General features: G+C 39.9%; 2 protein-coding genes across 3 annotated transcripts in view; both read right to left on the reverse strand.

Moving 5' to 3' along the window:
• LOC308252719 (isochorismatase domain-containing protein 1-like) overlaps positions 1-13,400 on the reverse strand; it is a gene marked incomplete at its 5' end in the record, with an annotated part of 42,085 nt that extends 28,685 nt beyond the window's left edge. The window contains 3 exon segments of the mRNA XM_080677462.1: positions 6,623-6,817; positions 7,228-7,345; positions 13,204-13,400. Coding sequence (XP_080533588.1) covers positions 6,623-6,817; positions 7,228-7,345; positions 13,204-13,400 — 510 coding nt within the window.
• A 5,865-nt stretch (positions 13,401-19,265) lies between these two features.
• The window catches only part of LOC308254933 (long-chain fatty acid transport protein 6-like), a 60,626-nt gene continuing 59,259 nt past the window's right edge, over positions 19,266-20,632 (reverse strand). The window contains exon 11 of one of the 2 annotated variants that reach the window (XM_080681544.1): positions 19,266-20,574. In XM_080681544.1, coding sequence (XP_080537670.1) covers positions 20,525-20,574 — 50 coding nt within the window. In that variant the 3' untranslated portion in view covers positions 19,266-20,524. The remainder of the gene's footprint in view (positions 20,575-20,632) is intronic. The other variant, XM_080681545.1, reaches the window with a different exon arrangement.

The raw sequence follows: 20,632 nt of genomic DNA on the forward strand, positions 1-20,632 counted from the left end.
AGCAAACAGCATTGGTTTCCCCTCAGCCCTGTCCTAATAGGCCCCTTGGGTGTTAACAAAAAGAAGTATCACTATTATATTGAGCCAAATGAAATTGCCTGTCACAGAAGTATCATATATCAACCTCATAGAAAGAAAAAATGGCCAGCTATGTCAAATAATGCTGAGAATCAAGCATGGTGAGAATGAGCCTAGAGAATATGGTGACATAAAGGCTCTTGGTGACTTTGACAAGGGCAGTTCCAGTGGAATAGATGGGATAAAAGTGTAGTTTTCTTGAGATCAAAGAGAAAATTGGTAGTGGAAATGAGTCAGTTAAGTCCTTAGATAAAGAGGGACAGGATTTAGAAGAGTTTCTTTAAAAATAGAAAATGCCAGAAATGTTAGATTATTGTTCTACACTGTTGAGAATTAACCGGAAGAAAGGGACAGATTTATGGTACAGTGGAGAGAGGATAATTGAAGAAGTACAGACTTTGAAAAGGATGGAATCAGAGCACAGAAGGGGGTTAGGTCTTCTTGTAGGATCAGGAACACTTGTTCTGTTGAGAATGAAAGGCAGAGAATTTGGGTAAACATACAGGTGGATTAATAACTTTAAAATAAGAAAATGAGGAAGCTGTCTAATTTTCTTTTCTTTTTTATTGGGTGTTACTGCATACTATGTTTAAATGCCTATTATCTTTAATTCCTGGTATATGTTATTATATATTGCCATGTATATAACTAAATAAGGCAGTCATAATTTGGGCCTGGTATGGTAGTCCTAATTGTCTTGAGTTATTTTCTTTTCAAAAAACATACTTTAAGAGCTGCATTTCTATTTTAGTTACATTCACCTTGCCATGACCATCTTTTGTAGATAGAAAGACGTTTATAATTTATTATATTTTACATTTCAGAATTTCCATGGATCTCATTAAGAAGTTTCTGTCCAATGCTGAGTCTGGTTCATTTTTCAGTAAAGGGACTGTAGAAAGGAAAAAGCAAAATTGTAAACTCTTTCCCAAACCCAGAACTGCCATTGTCTCCAAAATTTATGTTGCCATTCAGTATTCATCTATTTCATAAGTTTATTTATGAAGTGTACACGCTACACGAAGGCAGAGACTGTCCACCTCCTCCATCAAAGTAGTCCCAAAAGCACAGTGCCTGTCAAGGAATATAATCTCCAAAAATACTTGAACAGCCCCGGCCTGGCCGTGTGGCTTACTTGGTCGGAGCATCATCCTGTGCACTGAAAGGTGGCAGCTGGTTCAATCACTGGTCTGGGTGCTTATGGGAGGCAACCAATCGATGTTTCTCTCACATCAATGTTTCTCTGTCTCTCTTCCCCTCCTCCCTCCCTCCCTCCTTTCCCCTCTACAGTCAATAAAAAGCATATCCTCTGGTGAGGAAAAAAAATGAATACTTGAACAAATCAATAAATGATTAAATTTGATTTGTCTTTCTTTTTAACATTTAAAAAAATTGTTTGAGTAATTTGAAGTCATTTCCCACTCCCTCCTCAAAGATGTAATAATATACAGTCATCCTTCAGTATCCATGGGGATTGATTTCAGGACCTGAACAGATACCGAAATCCCTGGAAGCTAAAGTCCCATATATAAAATGCATGATATATGTATATAACCTAAGCACATCTTCTCATATACTTCAAATCATCTCTAGATTACTTGTAATACTATATACAATGTAAATGCTATGCAAATAGTTGTTATACTGTATTGTTTAGGGAATAATGACAAGAAAAAAATGTTCAGTACCTATGCAACTATCAGTGTAGGCCTAACTATATAGTAGAAATTAGCAACAACTAACATTTGTTCAAATATTTTTGACTCAGTTCTTTGAATTCATGAATGTGGAACCCATAGATACGGATGGCCGACCATGGTTACATCTTAGTGTGCTCCAAGGTCATTGAATTTAAATTAGTGACCATCTGAATTAGTTGTATATATTGCATCAATTACAGATACCTTTACTTGTTAGAAATAGAATGCCTGACAGTTTACATTTGCATGTAACTACAAGTTGAGGAGCGTAGTGGTTGAAGTGGGGATGGTAACTCAACAATGTCATAGTTTAAAGTTGGTGTCTTTCTAGTTCTCTCACCATTTCTCTCATGGTCCCGTGATAGGGCCTATCATTCCAAGCATCACACAACTGTATTCAGAGGCTGGAAGCAAGGAAAGCACAAGGGAGAGACATTTTCTCTGCTACTCTTGTCATTATTGAAGAGAAAAAATACTTTCCCAGAACCCTCCTGAGCAAACTTCTCCTGGCACATCATTGTCCAGAAGTGGGTCACAGGCCCACCTTCCCACTTAGAATTGGGTACTAAGGAAGAAGAAGGAAATGGCTCCTGGTGGCCCACGCAGAATGAGGGCTATAAACTATCACGGGGTCAGCCAAACTCACATTCCACCTCGGGCTTTGCTAAGTGGAGGCAGTTTGCTAAGTTACCCCGGTTTCCACTCCATTACTCTACTCACAATTTTGGGATGTTGGTCAACACATGAGCATCATGACTGAAGCAGATGGGGAGGGCTTGTGCTTACTCCATCCAGGTAATACATGTCTGGCTGCTCTACAAGGCATCCTCTGTGACCACTTTGTACTATCAATTCTTTCATCTCCATTAAATTTTAAAATCTAGCTATGAAGAATTAAAATGATTTCTCATAACCTCCTTTCTGGAGCTGAAACTTGGCAAAAAGAGGATTTCTATAATTAATATTGTTTGATGCCAGCCTCTACTTTCATAGGCAGGATTTTCCTCCAATTTAAGTTTATTAAAAAATTGCATTATCTCCTATTACTTTTCTTTTCAGGAAAACCTCCAAATAGGATACCCTCCAACATGGTGCTACTGGACTTTTAAGATTTACAGAGTAAAGAAAATATTTGGGGCTAAAACAAATAAACAAAAAACCTAATGCGGCGTTTTGCACAGAAACTTTTTCCTTTTCTTTAGCTTTATTTAAATCAATTGTCTACTTCATCCTTCATGTCTCTGAATAAATTAGTGCTTTGGCCTCACCTTTTTGTTTTTTGTGTTTTTTTTTTAAATATATTTTATTGATATTTTACAGAGAGGAAGGGAGAGGGACAGAGAGTTAGAAACATCGATGAGAGAGAAACATAGATCAGCCGCCTCCTGCACAACTCCCGCTGGGGATCTGCCTGCAACCAAGGTACATGCCCTTGACCGGAATCGAACCTGGGACCCCTCAGTCCGCAGGCCGAAGCTCTATCTGCTGAGCCAAACCGGTTTCAGCTGGCCTCACCTTTTTGGATATTATTCATTGAATACGTACTGCTCATCAAGTCTCAGACTAAGCACTTCACATATTTCATTTAATTTGATTCAACAATATTCCAGTGAGGCAATATTTTCTTCCTCCCCTCGCCATCCCATCCCCCTCCCACAGTTTACCAAGAAAACTGAGGCCCAGAGAGGTGAAATGGCTGCTTGGGGTCCTGTAACTTGTAACTGCAGAGGACTCAGTAGGGGGTCAATGTACCTGACTCCACAGGCTCTTTATAACTATAGTAGACCACCTTCTCTTGCATGAGTCTCTGATCATTCTTTGGGAAGCAGATTTTAGCTCCAGATACTGCTCCGTGGCTTTGACAAATACCTCACACACCCTTTCAGGTGACTTTGCTGCCCAGAATCTAAATAGGATGTCTCTTAATGAAAGCTTTGGAGTGTGGCTGCTGCTGAGGCTACAGGGGTCCCTTCTCCCTGTTGCATCTGATGAAAAGATCTGTTGGTGGAAGGTGGACTGCTCCTGGCATGTTCTTTTATTCACATCCCTTGTCAGAATAAGCTTCTATCTGGAATCCCCTTCTGTACTTAGACACAAATTCCCCCAAAATATACAGTTAATGGTTCTTGAGTTTTCCAGTTCTCAGTATTTCAGAGTGTGAACTTCTGGCCATTTTCCTAAAATACTAATAACAAACACTTTTATACTACTTAGTATTTTACAAGCACAGGTCTGAGTGTATGTATTATTTTCCTGTGCCTGCTGTAACAAATTACCACAAACTGGGTGACTTAAAATAATAGTTTATTCTCTCACAGTTCTAGAGGCTAGAAATCTGAAACCAGTATCACTGTGCTGAAATAAGGACGTCAGCAGGACATACTTCCTCTGGAGACTCTAGAGGTGACTGTGCTCTTTGCCTCTTTAAGCTACTGGTGGCTACTGGCATTCCTTGGCTTATGGCGGCATCATTCCACCCTCTGCCTCTCTCTTTGTATCACCTTTTTCTATGTCTGTTTGTGGTCAAATCACCCTCTCCCTCCCTATCATATGGATGCATATGGTTGCATTTAGGGTCTAACCGGATAATCTCCCCATCTCAAGATCCTTAACCACATCTGCAAAGACACTTTTTTTAAAAAAAATATTTTTTATTGATTTTTTACAGAGAGGAAGGGAGAGGGATAGAGAGTTAGAAACATCAATGAGAGTGAAAGAGAAATATCTATCAGCTGCCTCCTGCACACCCCCTACTGGGGATGTGCCTGCAACCAAGGTACATGCCCTTGACTGGAATCAAACCCAGGACCCTTCAGTCCGCAGGCCGACGTTCTATCCACTGAGCCAAACCGGTCAGGCCTGCAAAGACTTTTTATCATTTAAGGTAACATTCACAAGATCCAGGGATTAGGACCAGGTATCTTTGGGAGCCATTATCCAGCCAACTACCGTATTTGACAGTAGAACTAAATCACATGGCTATGAAAATAAATATTGCTACTCTCCCCATTTATTAATGGAAAAACTGAGGCAGAGAGGTTATACAACTTCTCTAAGATCATATAGTTATTAAGTGGCAGTGTCTGGATTTGAACCCAGGAAATTTGTGACCTTAAAAACTAGCTGCCACTGTAAGTAAATGCAAAAAAAAAAAAAAAAAAAAAATCCTATAGAAGAATTTCCCAGATGGAATGTGCCAAGATAGAAGTCAGATGAAAAGAGGTTCCACTTTTTAAAGGCAGTACTGCTCCTAGGTTATGGAATTTCTCCACTTTCTTATCTTTGGCAGAACTCCTTGTTCCATCATGTACTTTATCACCTTATACATACACAATCACTGTAAGTGCATGGCTTTTAGAGCAACGTGAGAAAAGTGTGCTCTATAAACTGTGTGCAATAGAGGTATTTGCTGAATGAATGGACTTTTAACCATTCCATCAAAGGTGTTTGAGTTGGCAGTAAGTAGCAAAAAGCTAGATACATCTTATAATTTTTTAATTTTTAAGACAGACTCTTCTAGAATAGCTTGCTAGATTCCTGTACCCTCAATGCCTCAGCCTAGTTAATGTTTCTTCTGCAACCCCCAGATCCCAGGAAAGTGTTTTCTAGACTGAACATCCTATGGTATCAATGCTTTTCTTTGGTTTTTAGAGAGAGTGGGAGATGGGGGAGAGAGAGAGAGAGAAACATTGATGTGAGAGAGACACATTGGTTTGTTGTCTTCAGCTGCAGGGAAGGTGAACTTCCTGCACATGCCCCGACCAGGGCCAGGGGACGAACCTGCAACCCGGCTATATGCACTTGACCAGGAATTGAACCTGTGAGCCTTCAGTGTGTGGGCTGATGCTCTGCCACTGAGCCTCACCAGCCAGGGCTCTCTCTGTAGTTTTAATTTCACTTTCATGAGTTAATTAGGAGGTTAAACATTTTTCAGATTTTTGTTTGTACATTTATATTTCATCTTATCATAACATAGAATTTTTATTTTAATTCTTTGCCATTTGTGTTTATCTGTTACTTGTTGACTTGCAGAGTTTTATATGTATATTCTCAAAACTGAATTCATTAAAAAATATCAGCATCCCAAATGTCATTGCCTATTTTGTGGCTTGATATATTGTTTAATAAAGAAAAAAATCAAATCAATATTTGGTAACTCTGGTGGGAAATTATAATCATTTTCAAGTTGTTTTTATTGTGTTTAATACATGCGGTTCACTAAAAAGATTTGCGGCACAAATGTATATTCCACCCAAATCAGAGAAATATAAGCCATTGCACCTCCTAGAGTTCCCCTTCCCTGCAGTTATAGACAACAGAATCTAAGCATGCTGCCAACTGCAAGGATTTTCGTATTGCTCATCCAGGCTTAAATGTCTGCTAATTTAGATAATGGCTGCAGTCCATCAGTTAATAGTATTTACAACAAAAACATATGGCCAGTAGTTGGAAGGCCAGTCATTAGCTAATGTGAGTCATTTCCAGATGATAGAGAGATAATTTATATTGTCATTAGGAATTCTATTTGAGTAGTATGGCATCTGCCAGGGTTGACCTTAAGAGTAGACATTGGTAGCTACTTATGTGTTGATAATTGAGGGACTCAGAAAAAGACCACTCGCTCGTCACAAATGATGGGGTTCAGACTGAAGCAAGCACTAGAGCTTGAGGGAAGTAGGGGAGAGATGCGAGAAAAAGAAGGAACGAGTAAGAAAGACTAGGAGGACAGAGATTGAGCAAATTAAAGTCTACATTCATCAGAATAGATGCTGGGCTATGCTGTATAATAAGTAATCCCTCTTCACAATGGCTTAACCCAACACCATTTTTCTTGCTTACAGTACCTGTTCAGCATGGGTCAGAGAGGGCTCTGCCTGATGCAGTGACTCAGGAGGTAGAAGCTTCTGTGACCTCAGAGCTCCCTCCCCAAACTGATATGCATTTCTGATCACACTTGGTTGTCCACAGCAAATCCCGTGGCTATCTATGATGTACCTCCCATCGATAGATATGCCTGGAAAGGAGTGAACTGGAAATATCTGGTAAACAACATATTAGTGTAACAGAAACAGTAACCATGATAAGGCTGGACACAGTAGGAGATTAGTTCAGGAAGGTAAGAACTAGGCTGAAAACTGCTTTTCCTGCAAATCTTACCAATGAGCAGGAAAAGGAGGCCTCTTGTCATTTCATTCACCCTAATCTAGGCCTAGGGTGATGCCTGGAAAAGACAGAACCGAGGAGCGTCCAGTACTCAGTACTTTGCCAAATTAATACGAAGTTGAAACCCTATGCAGCATATATAGACAGGCACTAGAATCTGACATAGTTTACTCTGATCCCAGGCATTTCTGCCAGTTTCTAGATCTGCAAAATAGAATCCCCCCGTGAGCTGGCTAAATTAAACTCCAGGACTCCTGTAACAAATGCACAGCTCTTCTACTTCTACCTCATTTTCTTTCTGCCAGTGCGGTCTGCAGCCCCTGAGCTCATTTGGTCTAAAGTCTAGGATCTGTGCTTCTGCATCTGGTTTGTTTGGTCTCAAGGGAGTCTTACAGAAGGCAGAGCTATGAAAAGAAAGGGGAATTTAAAAAAAATAAGAATTAAAGACTTTCCTATCACAACTGTTATTGTGACTGATGGTACAATTGGCTGAAAACGAAATAATAAATGAAAGAGTATAGAGGTAACTTATAACACATAGATTATACTTCAAAAAGAATAACACCAGAAAATCTCTCTATATAAAAGGCTAATATGCAAATCGTCCCCTCGGGAGTTTGACCGAGAGACTGGGAGTTTGATCGCTTGCTATGACGTGCGCTAATCACCAGAGGGCGGCGTGGAATGAAGGAAGGCCCCGGCCAGCAGCCAGAAGGCCCACAATCATCCCTGATTGCCAGCCAGGCCTAGGGACCCTACCTGTGCACGAATTTCGTGCACCAGGCCTGTAGTAGTGAAATAACCTTGGAAGAAGTACAGAATGCCAAACACCAAAGGGAAGAAGCAACTGAAAAGAACAAAGCCTGGGAACTTATAAATGGAAGTCTGTCCAGGAGGCTCGCTCACCCTTGCTGTCAAACAGGATCTGGGTAGCATCTGGGAATTTGTTAGAAATGCAGAACTTGGGTCCTGAACTTTCCAGAGTCCAAGTCTGCGTTTTAACCACATCATCTGGTGATTCATGTGTGTGTTCATGTTGGCACTCACCTAGATTGTAATGATTACAAATTATTGAAAAATAGAAAAACGTGATTGTTTATATGTTCTTACATTAAGAAAGCAGCACCTAAGAGTGTCTGACAAGCTACTTGGCTATTGGTGACCATATATTATTAAAATCAAACTATGCTGGAGACATTTCTTTTGCTGTATAAAATATTATTGCTGAGGTTAAGTTTATGTGGATGGCAAAACAATAAATATAAAATTGGAAAAAATAACTGAGGAATGTCTTAACCATTTATGTATTTACACATTCCTGTACATGAATACAAAATCAACGGAAAAAATATCCTTGGGTGAGGACTGATAACAACAACAACAACAAAGTGTAACCTTTACCATGTAAGTGTCTTTATATAATAAAGGATACTTTGACATAGAGAAGTTAAGTGTACCCAAGGTCACAAAACATTTTTCTGTTAATCCTCACCAGAGGATATTTTTTTCCATTGATTTTTAGAGACAGTGGGAGGGAGGAGAGGCGGGGGGGGGGGGGGGGGGGGGAGAGAGAAACATCAATATGAGAGAGACAGCTAAGAATTTCCCAAAACTGATGAAAGACTTTGATTCATAGATTCAAGAAACTCAAATTTCAATCAAGACAAAATTTAAGTTTAGAGGCAAATAAATGAGAATACGGTTAAAGAAGTTACAAAAGTAAAAAGGAACAAAAATAGACAGAATATATATAAAGCAAGTATCAAAATTATAGGTTTTTAACTTAAATACTATTGTTTCAACTTACATTAAATGTAAATGTGCTAAGTGCTAGGACTGGGATTTTTCAGGACCTCTCAGAGCCCTTCATGCTATTCTGCTGTCTCTGCAGGAGCTGATTATTCCTGGTTTACCCTGACTCCTGGAATGAAATTTTCAGAGTCCTAAAGCATTGTGGGTTCCTACGGGTTCCCTCCACTTGTGGGCGCCGGAGTGTAACTTTTGTCCCCCTATCTTCAAAATTCTTTCCATAGTGTTGCTCAGCTTCCTGGCTACCACCTCTGGGCGGACCAAAGACCTCTGAGCCAAACAAGCCCCAGAGAAATACTCATTTCTCTGCATTTCTGTTAGCACTCAATTTTCTTCATTTCTGTCTTCTCATTCAATAATTCTTTACTGCCTTGTTAGGATACTGATCAAATATAACATAATTTTATAACATAATTTATGCAGATTTTCTAGTTGTTATCAATGGGAAGAGGGGGTCTTAACAACAAATTTGTTACCACTAGTAAAAGTAATTCCCCTTTTATTATTTTTTAAACTTATTAAACATAAGGGTTTTAATAAAAACAGCACACAAATCATATTAAACATCAGTGAATATCCAAATTCAGTCATTAATATTATATTTTTTATTTGTAAGTCAAGGATTAATGTATTTATTATATACATTGCCCCAATGCCCAATGCCATCAATATTCAAATGGGCTTATGTTTTATGCAAGCATGTTTAACATCAACTTCCTTTAGTTTAGCTGATTCTAAGGAAAAACACAATAATTATGGGTATAATCTAGGGATAAGGAGCAAGTGGATTCCACATATCTGTAACCTGGAAGATACAGAATAGGAGGACCATGAAGCTGAAAGGAAGACAGAAATGAAGCTAATATACAGAAGACCAGTTTCACTTTCAATTTTCCAGGATCTACTACGGCTCTCTGAAGCTAGAATAGCTGTCAGTTCTCCTAGCATGCAAATTATGTTGAATTGGGGGCTCATGTGACTGTTTCTCCCATCTCAGTTTCATAGGTTTATGCTTGGTTATTCTTAATGATGAAAACAAGGCCAGATGGCATGACTAGTTAACAGGCTCTAAGAGACAGCTACCAGAACTTAAACGGGAGTTAGTCTTAAATAACTCAAAAGCTCCCAATTGCTCTTAGTGTGGATGAAAAATGTGTAGTCAGTTGTCAAGAGACAGACTCAGTTACTTTATTTTAATCCTTCAAACTTTGCTTAAGGCAGTTCTGTTCAGAAACTGCTTATGAAGTAGGGAAAAATTTGCTGGTAAAGACCAAGTCCCTGATGACAGTTGAAAAATGAATATGAATTAGCAAGGTAGAGAAGGGCATAGGGAAAGGGTAATCAATGCAGGGAGATATTGAAGAGATATATTTTAAGATCTTATCATGTGAGAAGCTAAGGAGAAATTTCTGCTTCTAATCAGACAAAAGCTTCTGACCTGATTCAGAATGAATGGATAATGATGCAGTTTACTATGATCAGAAGAAATACAGTATGTCAAAATCCCGAGGTACATCAATATTTAAGAAATGACTTGGAAAAGAGGGCAAAGGACTTTGAGATCATTAATATTGAGAGCATCTCCCATCTGTGACGTGTGCTCACCTTGGCCTCCTGAGCAGGCCAGAAGAGAACCCAGAGAAAATAATATCTGATAAGTCAAGAGATTTGCAAGTTTCAAGAAGAAATAAGGTCTCAAAGATCTTAAATAAAGCCTGTGAATCTAAACAGAGAATACTGAAAAGCCATTAGATTTAACATTATGTTGATGATTAAGGAATTTTAGAGACATTATTATGGCATCCAAAATAAGATTTGAGTGAGTTAAGATGCAAAGGAAGTGGAAATAACAAGGGCATAGCAGACTTTCAAGAATCTTGGCTATTGTGAGATGAGGTGATAGCTCTTATGGGATGCAAGGTTGAGGAAAGGGTTTTTTTCTTTGTTTGTTTTATGTTGTTCCCCTTCTCCCAAGAAGAAATTAAGTTAGAGATCTAGAAAGACGCAGAGGACTGGTAGGATAGAGGAGAAAAAATGTATAGTTGATGGAGGAAATACCAAGTGAGAAAGAGAAGTCTTGATGGGAAGTAGTTGGCCATAAAATAGAAAGGCATTTTTAACATATGAGGGTAGGCAAAGGTTGCTTAATGAAGATTTGATGGGAATATGTTTTGGAAGTTTAGCTGTGCAGATGATTTATGATCAGACCCTAAACTATGCAAGACATATTGATGAGTTGCAATCTCAAAACTTAGTTGAAGTTGATTTTAATACAAATGTTATAATTAAGAAAAATAAGATGATTTGTAATAGTCATCTACATAATGAAGACTCAAATAAGAAATGGAATTGCAAACAAATCCACCAAGAAGATTTTATTTTATTTCATTTTTCTAAAATTAAAAAAAAACCACTTTAATTGATTTCAGAAAGAGGAAGGGAGAGGAAGAGAGAGGATCTTAGATTAGCTGACATACATGCCCCTTACTGGGGATCGAGCCTGCAACCTGGGCATGTGCCCTGACTAGGAACTAAACCCTGACCTCCTGGTTCATGGGTCAACGCTCAACCACTGAACTACACTGGCCAGGCTCCAGAAGATTTTAAAAGAATCTTGTACACAAGACGGAGTTCGAACGAAGATTACAGGCTGGAAGGGAGTTGCTGGTATTCCACAAAGGCTGTCTTCTCACCAGTAAGACTACCCTTAGACACCCAGGACATCCTGCCCATCAACCAAAGGAAGTGCCAGCAGCCAGCATAAGATGAATATTTGAGATGGCAGAAGTCAAAGAGGAAGACATGCCTAAAAATATGATGCCAACTAAGAGCTGAGAAAAGGGTTTTTGAAGCATTCACTGCAATTCATTGTACCTAGTAATCTTGTCTACTTGCGATAGCCTTTGGGATTTAAATAGAGATCACACATCCTTATTTTCCGGGTTTGTGCCTGCTGTCACAGCAATATTTCCTGTTTAGTGTTTGTCATACGGTGATCCCAGATTTAGGCACACCTGGTTGAACATTACAACTAAGAAAGGTCATGCTGGAGTTGAGTGAACATGTCAAATTAGGAGAGCTAAAAATTTTTTAAATCAGATTGCCATGTCCATTGGTGTTTGCCCTAAGCCACTGCAGCCAATGCGTTTTGCTTTAATCTAATTTGACCTTGATGTGCTTGATGTGATGAGCTTAGCTGTTCAGACTACAGTAAATTAGCTAAGGCTGAACTCTTGACCTGATGATAAAAATCTAATCACAGGAAAAATGCCTAAGAGGCTCAAGAACCTCTCAGACTGTAAACATTCTCACTGTTTCCCAGTGGCTCCAGTGCCCTAGAAAGAAGTTATTTGCAGCCACAAGTGATCAGGAAGGATTCTATTAGCATTTTCCCCCACCCTACTTCCCTCTTAATCCTGGAAAACTAACTTATATTTTGAATATTATTTCTTGAATATAAAATCAATGCGAAGTGCTCTATAGGCCGATTGGATTTTGTACTTTAGCTCAGTGATTCTCCAAATTTGGCATTAGAAACTCCTGGAGGGCTTGTTACAACAGGGATTTCTGGGCCCTGCCTCCAGCGTTTGTTTCAGGAGGTCTGGAGTGGAGCCTGAGAACTGCATTTCTAACAAATTCCCAGGTGGTGCTGCCGCTGCTGATCCAGAACCCCGCCAGACAACCACTGCCTTGCTACAGGTAGCTGCTCAAAGCACCCTCTTCCTTGTGTGGTATCTGAGAAGCCCCGATTCCTTCTTCCCCCACCACACTGCTTCCTCGAATCAATGAAAACTCAAGTCTGCACTGAAATCTCAGATCACTCCAGATTAATCATGTGCTTTCAAGAGACTCTGGCCCCTAAGGGGTTCTTGTGAGAATTAAGTGAGAACATAGTAAGTTACATGGCTATCAAGGTGCCTGATCAAAAACCCACAAGTCTGCTGGTTACCAACACAATGCCTGACGAATGGGAGTATGTGAGAGCATCTCCCATCTGTGACGTGTGCCCACCTTGGCCCCCTGAGCAGGCCAGAAAGAACTCATCGGCAGTCACTGAAGCAACATCTCTTCCATATCCTCATACGATGGCAATTTTAGCCATAATTGGCAATTTTAGAGATTACTTAACAAAAATCACACACACAAGAAACCATTGCTCTTCTTAGCAGTTCTTGAATATTTTAGGTTCTGGGCTTACTTTGAGAAACTGAGGAAAGCTATGGACATGTTTCCCAGGTAAATGCATATGATTTGTGGGGGCAGCAGTTAGAGATCTCCCAAGGGATCCATGTTCTCAAATTTAGAACCTCTTGCTCTATGTGCTCAGGCTGATCCCTTCCTGTTGAAAGAGCAGTTAGTTTCATGATTCTATCATATGAAAGCTACTTCCGAGAGGATTTCAGCATCAGGATGGGGCAGGCTCCTACTGACCTGCCGTAGTCGCTGCCTTTACCTCAACTTCTGCCTGCTCTTGAACTTGGCATCTGTATTACTTTTAGCTGTTGCAACGAAGTACCACAAACTTTGTGACTTTAAACGACACACACGTACTATCCCACAGAGCTGGAGGTCAGAAATCCTAACATCAGTGTCAGCAGAGCTGCATTCCCTCTGCAGGCTCAGAAGGAGACTGGCTTCCTTTTCCAGCATCCGGAGGCCACTTGCTTTCTTTGGCCTGTGGCACCTGCCTCTGTCCTCAAAGCCAGCAGCCCACCTTCTTCATAGCTCCCTGCTTTCCTCTTCATAACTCTGGCTTTGGTTTATCTCCTGCTTTCCCCTTTCTCTTTGTAAGGGCTCCTGCATTTCATTGGGTCCACCTGGATAATCTAAGATAACCTCCCATCTCAGTATTTTTAACTTAATTATATTGGTAAAGTCCCTTTGGTATTTAAGGGAACATAGTCACAGGTTCTGGGAAGTAGAACATAGGGTGTGTGTGTACATTATTCTATCTACCATAACATCCATTTTACTATTTTTATCTCTCTAACACACACTAATGATCATTTTGGCTGATGGTCATTAATTTTGACATCAGTCAAATGAAATTAGTAATAACTGTGGCTGTCAGTTAAGCACCTTAAACTTACTTCTAACATTTTGTAGCACTCTAATGGCCATGAATTGTGAAAAACTTCTAAAATAGATATTTATACCCACACTAGAGGCCCGGTGCACAAATTCATGCACGGGTGGGGTCTGGCTGGCCTGCCCTGATGAGGGCTGATTGGGGGCTGGGCTGGTTGGGGGGAGGGGCCATGGGAGGTTGGCTGGTAGGCCCCACTCCCGATCAGGGTGGGGGGGCCGATTGCGGGTGGGGCCGGCCAGGGTGAGAGTTGGCCGCCGCAGTGCATGTCATAGCAACTGGTTGTTCTGGTTGTTCCTGTCATTCCATCATTCCGGTCGCTTGGCTTATATAGATATAGATATAGATATAGATATAGATATAGATATAGATATAGATATAGATATAGATATAGATGATAATAATGTTGCTTCCAGTCCTCTAGTGTAAAGCTTGCACACTATGGAAACGTGGTCAAAGGACCCTATATTTTGGGACCAACTGAAAAAAGATAGAAAAAAGAACAAATTAGTTCACCTTCAAAGCAATAGAAAGACACGATTTTACAGAAATATTGTAAAAAATAAAGTGCTATTGTTTTTTAGTTGACTCCATGTTTAATATGAGTTTTTAAGATAATGCAATTTTAAGCTGAATTAACAATAGTATAATGTTTAGGACATAAGATAACATTCATTCACTCAAAAGAGATTGTTTTTAAAGCATCTACGTGCCAGGTACTGTGCTAGACAATGGAAATACTTTCCACTTTGTACTGTTACTATGTCCTCATTAAAAAATATAGGTTAATATAACATGGATAAAAAATGACATTATTGTTATAGAAAATGGCCCAACCTTTAAACTCAATAAAATCTTTGTACAACAGTTTTCCCCCTGAATTATTGTATCTGATCACACAGATTTATTAGCAAAAAACTCATTTAAAATTATTTATTGCTGTCTAGGTGATGATATTAAGGTTTTAAACTAGCTGCTTTTCAAAATGTTCACTCGAACATCACCAGCTGCAACATTTGAAAAATGTTTATTTTTTCTTTTAATTTTGCTTATATTCCACCTGAACACTTCTCATGAACTACAATCATGTATAGAATTTACATTCTATTATTATTTTAAACTAAACTTAGTATGTTGCAACTTTAAACCACAATAAGAGTAATAAATAGGTATTATAAAAATGTGAAGAATTATTATGTAGATAATACTCTAAATTGTCTCACCCTTTTCCACAGACTGAAATCCCTGTTTAGTTATATTTATATTTCAGATACACATATTATTGAAATCCTGAACTGATACATATGTGGGCAGATGCTATTTACATTAAAAGTTTTATGACTAACTTCATTTCTCTCCTTCAGCAAAGAAAGCATCGAAGAAGGTGGGAAAACATGAGTGAATGTATCAGACCACAGACTCATGAGTCCTCAGTCATTTTGGTCACTGCACGCTGGCATCTGCTGCTGACTTTCCCATCATCCCCTCAGTGGCACTCAGTAGCAGCTGAGTCTTCCTCCTCCCCAATGTCAAAGCTTTTTGTTCCAGTTCTTTCATTACAAGGATGCCCCTCTAAAAGGCTTAGAGGAATACTTGGCTGTGTTCCCAAGCCCTGCTGGCAAAAGAAGAATTCTCTCATGTTATCTCAAACCCTTTTTGCTTAGACATGCAATAGGCAGTTCCTACCCACACTGAACCATGTTGGATAAAGGGCTCCTTGAAGTCATGCTGCCTCCCAGGTCTTTACTTGAACTGGGGTTCAGAACCCCTCCCCATCAGGTTTCTATGAAGGTTTCTATTGTTCTTCTCTTTCCTGGTATTTGGTCTTAGACATCAGCCAGGGCACAGAGCCCATTCTCTGGGAGTCATACCAATACTAACTCTTTGGTATTTGCCCTCCACCCACCTTCCAGTCTGGAAAACTTGGATATTATCTTCAGAAAGAATAAACAGTGTCTGACTGAAGTTGCAGCATACACTTCTGAAGCTCAGAAGCTGAGCACTGACTTTGTTCTGTGTTCTTCAGTAACTAACAGGCCAACTCTGAGGTAATGGATGTCTCTTGCTCCAGCTGGTTGAGAGGGTAGTGAGGAAGGGAGATGGTGAAAGGATGGTTACTGGGATAACTAGGAGGTGGATACAATGCAGCCTTGGTCTCAAACTCACAAGGACAAGGACAGGACACATGTGAGAGTGAATATTTGGAGGGGAAGCTCTTAAATTATGTGGAATTCTTAAAATTAGATGAATTGTGGGGTGAAAATGGCTCTCCTTGAGAGGGATAGCATTAAAGAGTTAAATCCAGGCTAGAATAGAAACTCAGGTGAGAGAGACAAAAAGTGCCAGTTAATTAACCATTTTTAAAATGTATGTTTAATTTTATTTATTGTAATTTTTCTTTTCTTTTTTTTTTGGTTACTCCTCAGAAGAGGATATTTTTTCCATTGATTTTCAGAGAGTGGACTATGCGGGGGGCGGGGGGGGGGGAGGAGAAATATCGATGTTTTGATGTGAGAGAGACACATCTATTGGCTGATTCCCCACAATGCCCCCAAGTGGGGCCTGGGATCCAACCTGCAACCCAGTACATGCCCTTGACTGGAATCAGACCTGCAACTCCTTCACTGCACAGGCCAATGCTCCAACCACTGAGCAACACTGGCCAGGTCTGTGATTTTTTTAAAAAATATAAGTTAAGTTTAAAATTTTGTAAATGCTGTGAGAAATGAAATGTGTTGGGGAAGAAAAGAATCACTCACATTTGTACAGCCTGTTCTCTTCCAGTCACATGGTGCTTGCAAAATTTTACCTTAGGAAAAAGTAAAACAAAATACAAACCCAGAGAACATGTCCTCATCATACTCTCCCCTTGTTATTGAAGACTTTCTATTGTAAACCTCAGATGTTGCCAAGTAGTATGAGAGGGAGTTTTCTTTCTCTCTTTTTCTTAAGTTGATATTTTTATATTGTTACTAAAGAATTACTTGTGTTTTTGCTAGAAAATGATTCATTTGACTACAAAACCCCATTTGATCTAAATGTCTTTTCATGTTTTCATATAGCACACAATTAGGTCAAGTATGTCTTCTTTTTGGATTTAAAGAGGCTAGGAAGTTATTTTAATGCAAATAATAAACAATGGATCAATCATAGATTTTTAAAAGTTTAATAGTTGGTTGGCTTACCAATCATCAAAATATTTGAGTAATGCAGGATTAACAGGAGTAGTTTTTTTAAAATGGAAGATTTATTTATTTTTATTTTAAAAAATTTTATAGAATTTATTGGGGTGACATTGGTTAATAAAATTATATAGGTTTCAGGTGTACAGTTCAATTATATGTCATCTGTACATTGAACAGGAGTAATTTTGATTATTATCTGTGACATAAACTGATTAGTTATTTCTCCCTTATTCGTTTCCTTGATAACATAAAAAAAATAATTGCTTTTTTTGTTTGTAAACTCAGTCTGGTAGAAATTTGTTCATTATGTTATTGCTCTTTTGGCATAAGCTTTCAGGTACCATCTTCAATATTTTAGCTTGTTTGCATGAGAATATAATATGTGGTCTCAATACTACAGCCCTTAATATATATGGAGAATTTAATTTTTCACTATATCATTGACAATTTATAAAACAGAAAATGGCATTTTTTTTGACTGAGATGTCCACTTCAGATAATAGTATGTTCAAGAAATAGCACAAAAAAGAGCTACGGTGGAAAAGATCGTGAATGAGTTACCTATTTCCTTTCCCAAATCTGGAAATGTGCTTTCATTGTCTTTTCCTTATTCAGAATTTTGGTTTCTTGATTTAATTTGACATTTAATCCATGTACACGATTCAACTCAAATCCTTCTAGAGACAGAAGCATTGCTGTATGGTTACCATCTGTGTGCTCTGGCCTAGTTCAGCAGTGGGGCAACAGGGTTGAAAGTGTGAATGGGTTATCCAGTCAAAATACCTGAGCTTGTGGACAGTGCTGGCGCCTCCTCATCAGATGACTGTAGAAAGCCGTAATCACCTTCGTCCCCAGCCTCTCACAAGAGACAAAGGGCTCTCGAGGCCAGGGTGCATAACAATCATTTGTGCAGCTTTTAATATTCAGATTCTCAAGTGCTTCCTAGCTCTACTGAATCAGGAACTCTGGATGTAAGACCTGGGAGCTTGCATTTTTAACCACTCTCCCAGGATTCTGAACTCTGGCTATGTATTACAGCCTGTTTTTAAAATTCTCATTCTTTGACTATCCCTGCTGCCCAGACTTTCCTCTGGACTCTCTTGGAACCCAGGTATGTATATACCAAATTCCCTATAAATCCTTAGTGTCTTATCAAACCCATCTGCCAATATCTGCCTTATTGGAAACCTGGCTCTCCCTCGAGGGGACCATTTGCCCTTCGGTCCACTAAAGCAGAGGCTGAAACTCTCCTGTAACCCAAATATTGTGGTCAAGAGGTTGTGCACCTGTACCTCATGGCCCCTTCTGTCTTATGCTTCCTTGTCCTGTGATCTTGCTTTAACATCATATCTTGGTGCCTCCACCTCAACCTCTGAAGACTTTAAGGGCTTACAGCTTCCTTCTCTTTCCAGTTCATGTCATCAGTCAATACCAATCTCCAATTGATTTCTCAGTTATTCTCCACTACATCATAACTTCTCCCATCTTCCATTCCTCACCCACCCCACTACATGCAGCTGATGGCTCTCCTCATATTTGAGAACCTATAAGTCACCAGAGGGGAACACCAGCTTCATGCACTGGTGGGGTCCCTCAGCCTGGCCTTCAGGGATCGGGCTGAAACCTGCTCTCTGACATCCCCCAAGGGGTCCCAGATTGTGAGAGGGTGCAGGCCAGCCTGAGGGACCCTACCGGTGCACTATCCGGGCCTGGGAGGGACCGCAGGAAAGCTCCAGGGCATGTCCGGCCCATCTGACTCAGTCCCAATAGGCTGGACCCCAGCAGCAAGCTAACCTACTGATCGGAGCGTCTTCCCCCCGTTGGTCAGTGCACATCATAGCGACTGGTCTCTTTTCTCTTTTGCATTTAACCTCTCCTCACTACTAGATTATTTTCCTCAGCAAATAAATAGGCTCTGTAATTTTCCATACTTAAAAATACTTCCCTTTTCTATAACTAAACAAGGTGATTTTAAAGTCTGTGTGGAAAAATAAAAAGGCAAAAATATCTAAGATAACTTTGAAAAAGGAAGAGCTATGAGGTTAAAACTATAAACTCTCAGCAATTAAAGCCATGTAATTGGCTCATAAATAGACAGATAGGCCAATGGAAAATGATCCAAAGGTTAAAACAAGGACAATAATTTAGTAAACAATAAAAGTGACATCAGAGGACAAAGATAACATTTTATTTATTTATTTATTTATTTATTTATTTATTTTTATATATTTTATTGATTTTTTTCCAGAGAGGAAGAGAGAGGAATAGAGAGTTAGAAACATCGATGAGAGAGAAACATCGATCAGCTGCCTCCTGCACACCTCCCACTGGGGATGTGCCCGCAACCTAGGTACATGCCCTTGGCCGGAATCGAACCTGGGACCTTTCAGTCCGCAGGCCGATGCTCTATCCACTGAGCCAAACCTGTCAGGGCCAAAGATAACATTTTAAATAAATGGTCTTGAGATAACAAAATTACCACCTGGGAAGATACAGTTAAATTAATACTGCACATGACATATGAGGATAACCTCTAGATACATAAAATATTTTAATGTAAAAAAAATCTCCATAAGAATACAGAAAGAAAATATAAACCAATTTCTTTATAATACCAAAGAGGCTAAAGCTTTTCCAGCTTAAATAAAAATTCACAAACCAAAGAGGAAAGGTAAAAATATTTGACTACATAGAAGAAGGAAAGGAAGGAAAAGAAAGAAAAGAAAATTTAAAAAGTTAGAATGGAAGAGAAAGAGAGAGGAGACAGAGAAAGCAGGTGGAAAAAAGGAGGGGAGAGAAGGGGAAAGAGGAGAGGAGAGGAAAGGAGAGAAGAGAAGAGAAGAAGAAAAATTCTGCTTGGGAAAAAAACTACAAAATAAATTAAAAATGAAAAAGGTGGGGGAGAGAATATTTGCACTAACATCACAGATAAGGGATAATCTCTTAAATAAAGATCTCTTATGAAACATAAGTAAGACAGAAAAGAAAAGACAATGGTAATAAGCACAAATAGTTCAGAGAAAATAATTCAAGTTTATAAAACTGTCCAACTTTATTCATAACTAGAGGCCCGGTGCATGAAATTTGTACACTTGGAGGGGGGGGGTCCCTCAGCCTGGCCTGTGCCCTCTCACTGCTGCTGTGGGGAAGGGTCTGACCCTGGAGGGCCGCTCAGGCCTGCCTCCACCCGGGTCTGGAGTTGTAGGGAGGAGAGGCGTGCCCGGCCCTAGCGGAGGGGGCCTGGCAGCAGCAGGCCTTGGGGGTGCTGAGGGGTGGTCCCCGGCATGCTATTGTTGTGGGCATCCCTGGCGGGAGTGGCAGGGGAAGAGATCCGCAGTCGGAGGTGCGGGCTGCAGCTACCCCTGAGGCTGGGTCTTCTCCCTGTCTGGTCAGCCTCCCCGTCCCCCTGGGAGTACGGGGGCTGGGGTAAGGTGTCCGTGCAGGGAGATTGGAAGAGATCCCCGTGGCCGCTTCCTCTTCCTTCTTTGCCGTCCGGACTCCTGTCAGGCACTGTCCTCAGACTCCTGGGAACTTGGCTCCTGCCTCCTGCCCCCTGTTGTGTGCGCATCAGTATGCAAATTGGTTGTTACAGGACATCATCATGGACAAAT

This window comes from Plecotus auritus, assembly GCF_963455305.1.
Source record: "Plecotus auritus genome assembly, chromosome: 7".
Lineage (NCBI taxonomy): Eukaryota > Metazoa > Chordata > Mammalia > Chiroptera > Vespertilionidae > Plecotus > Plecotus auritus.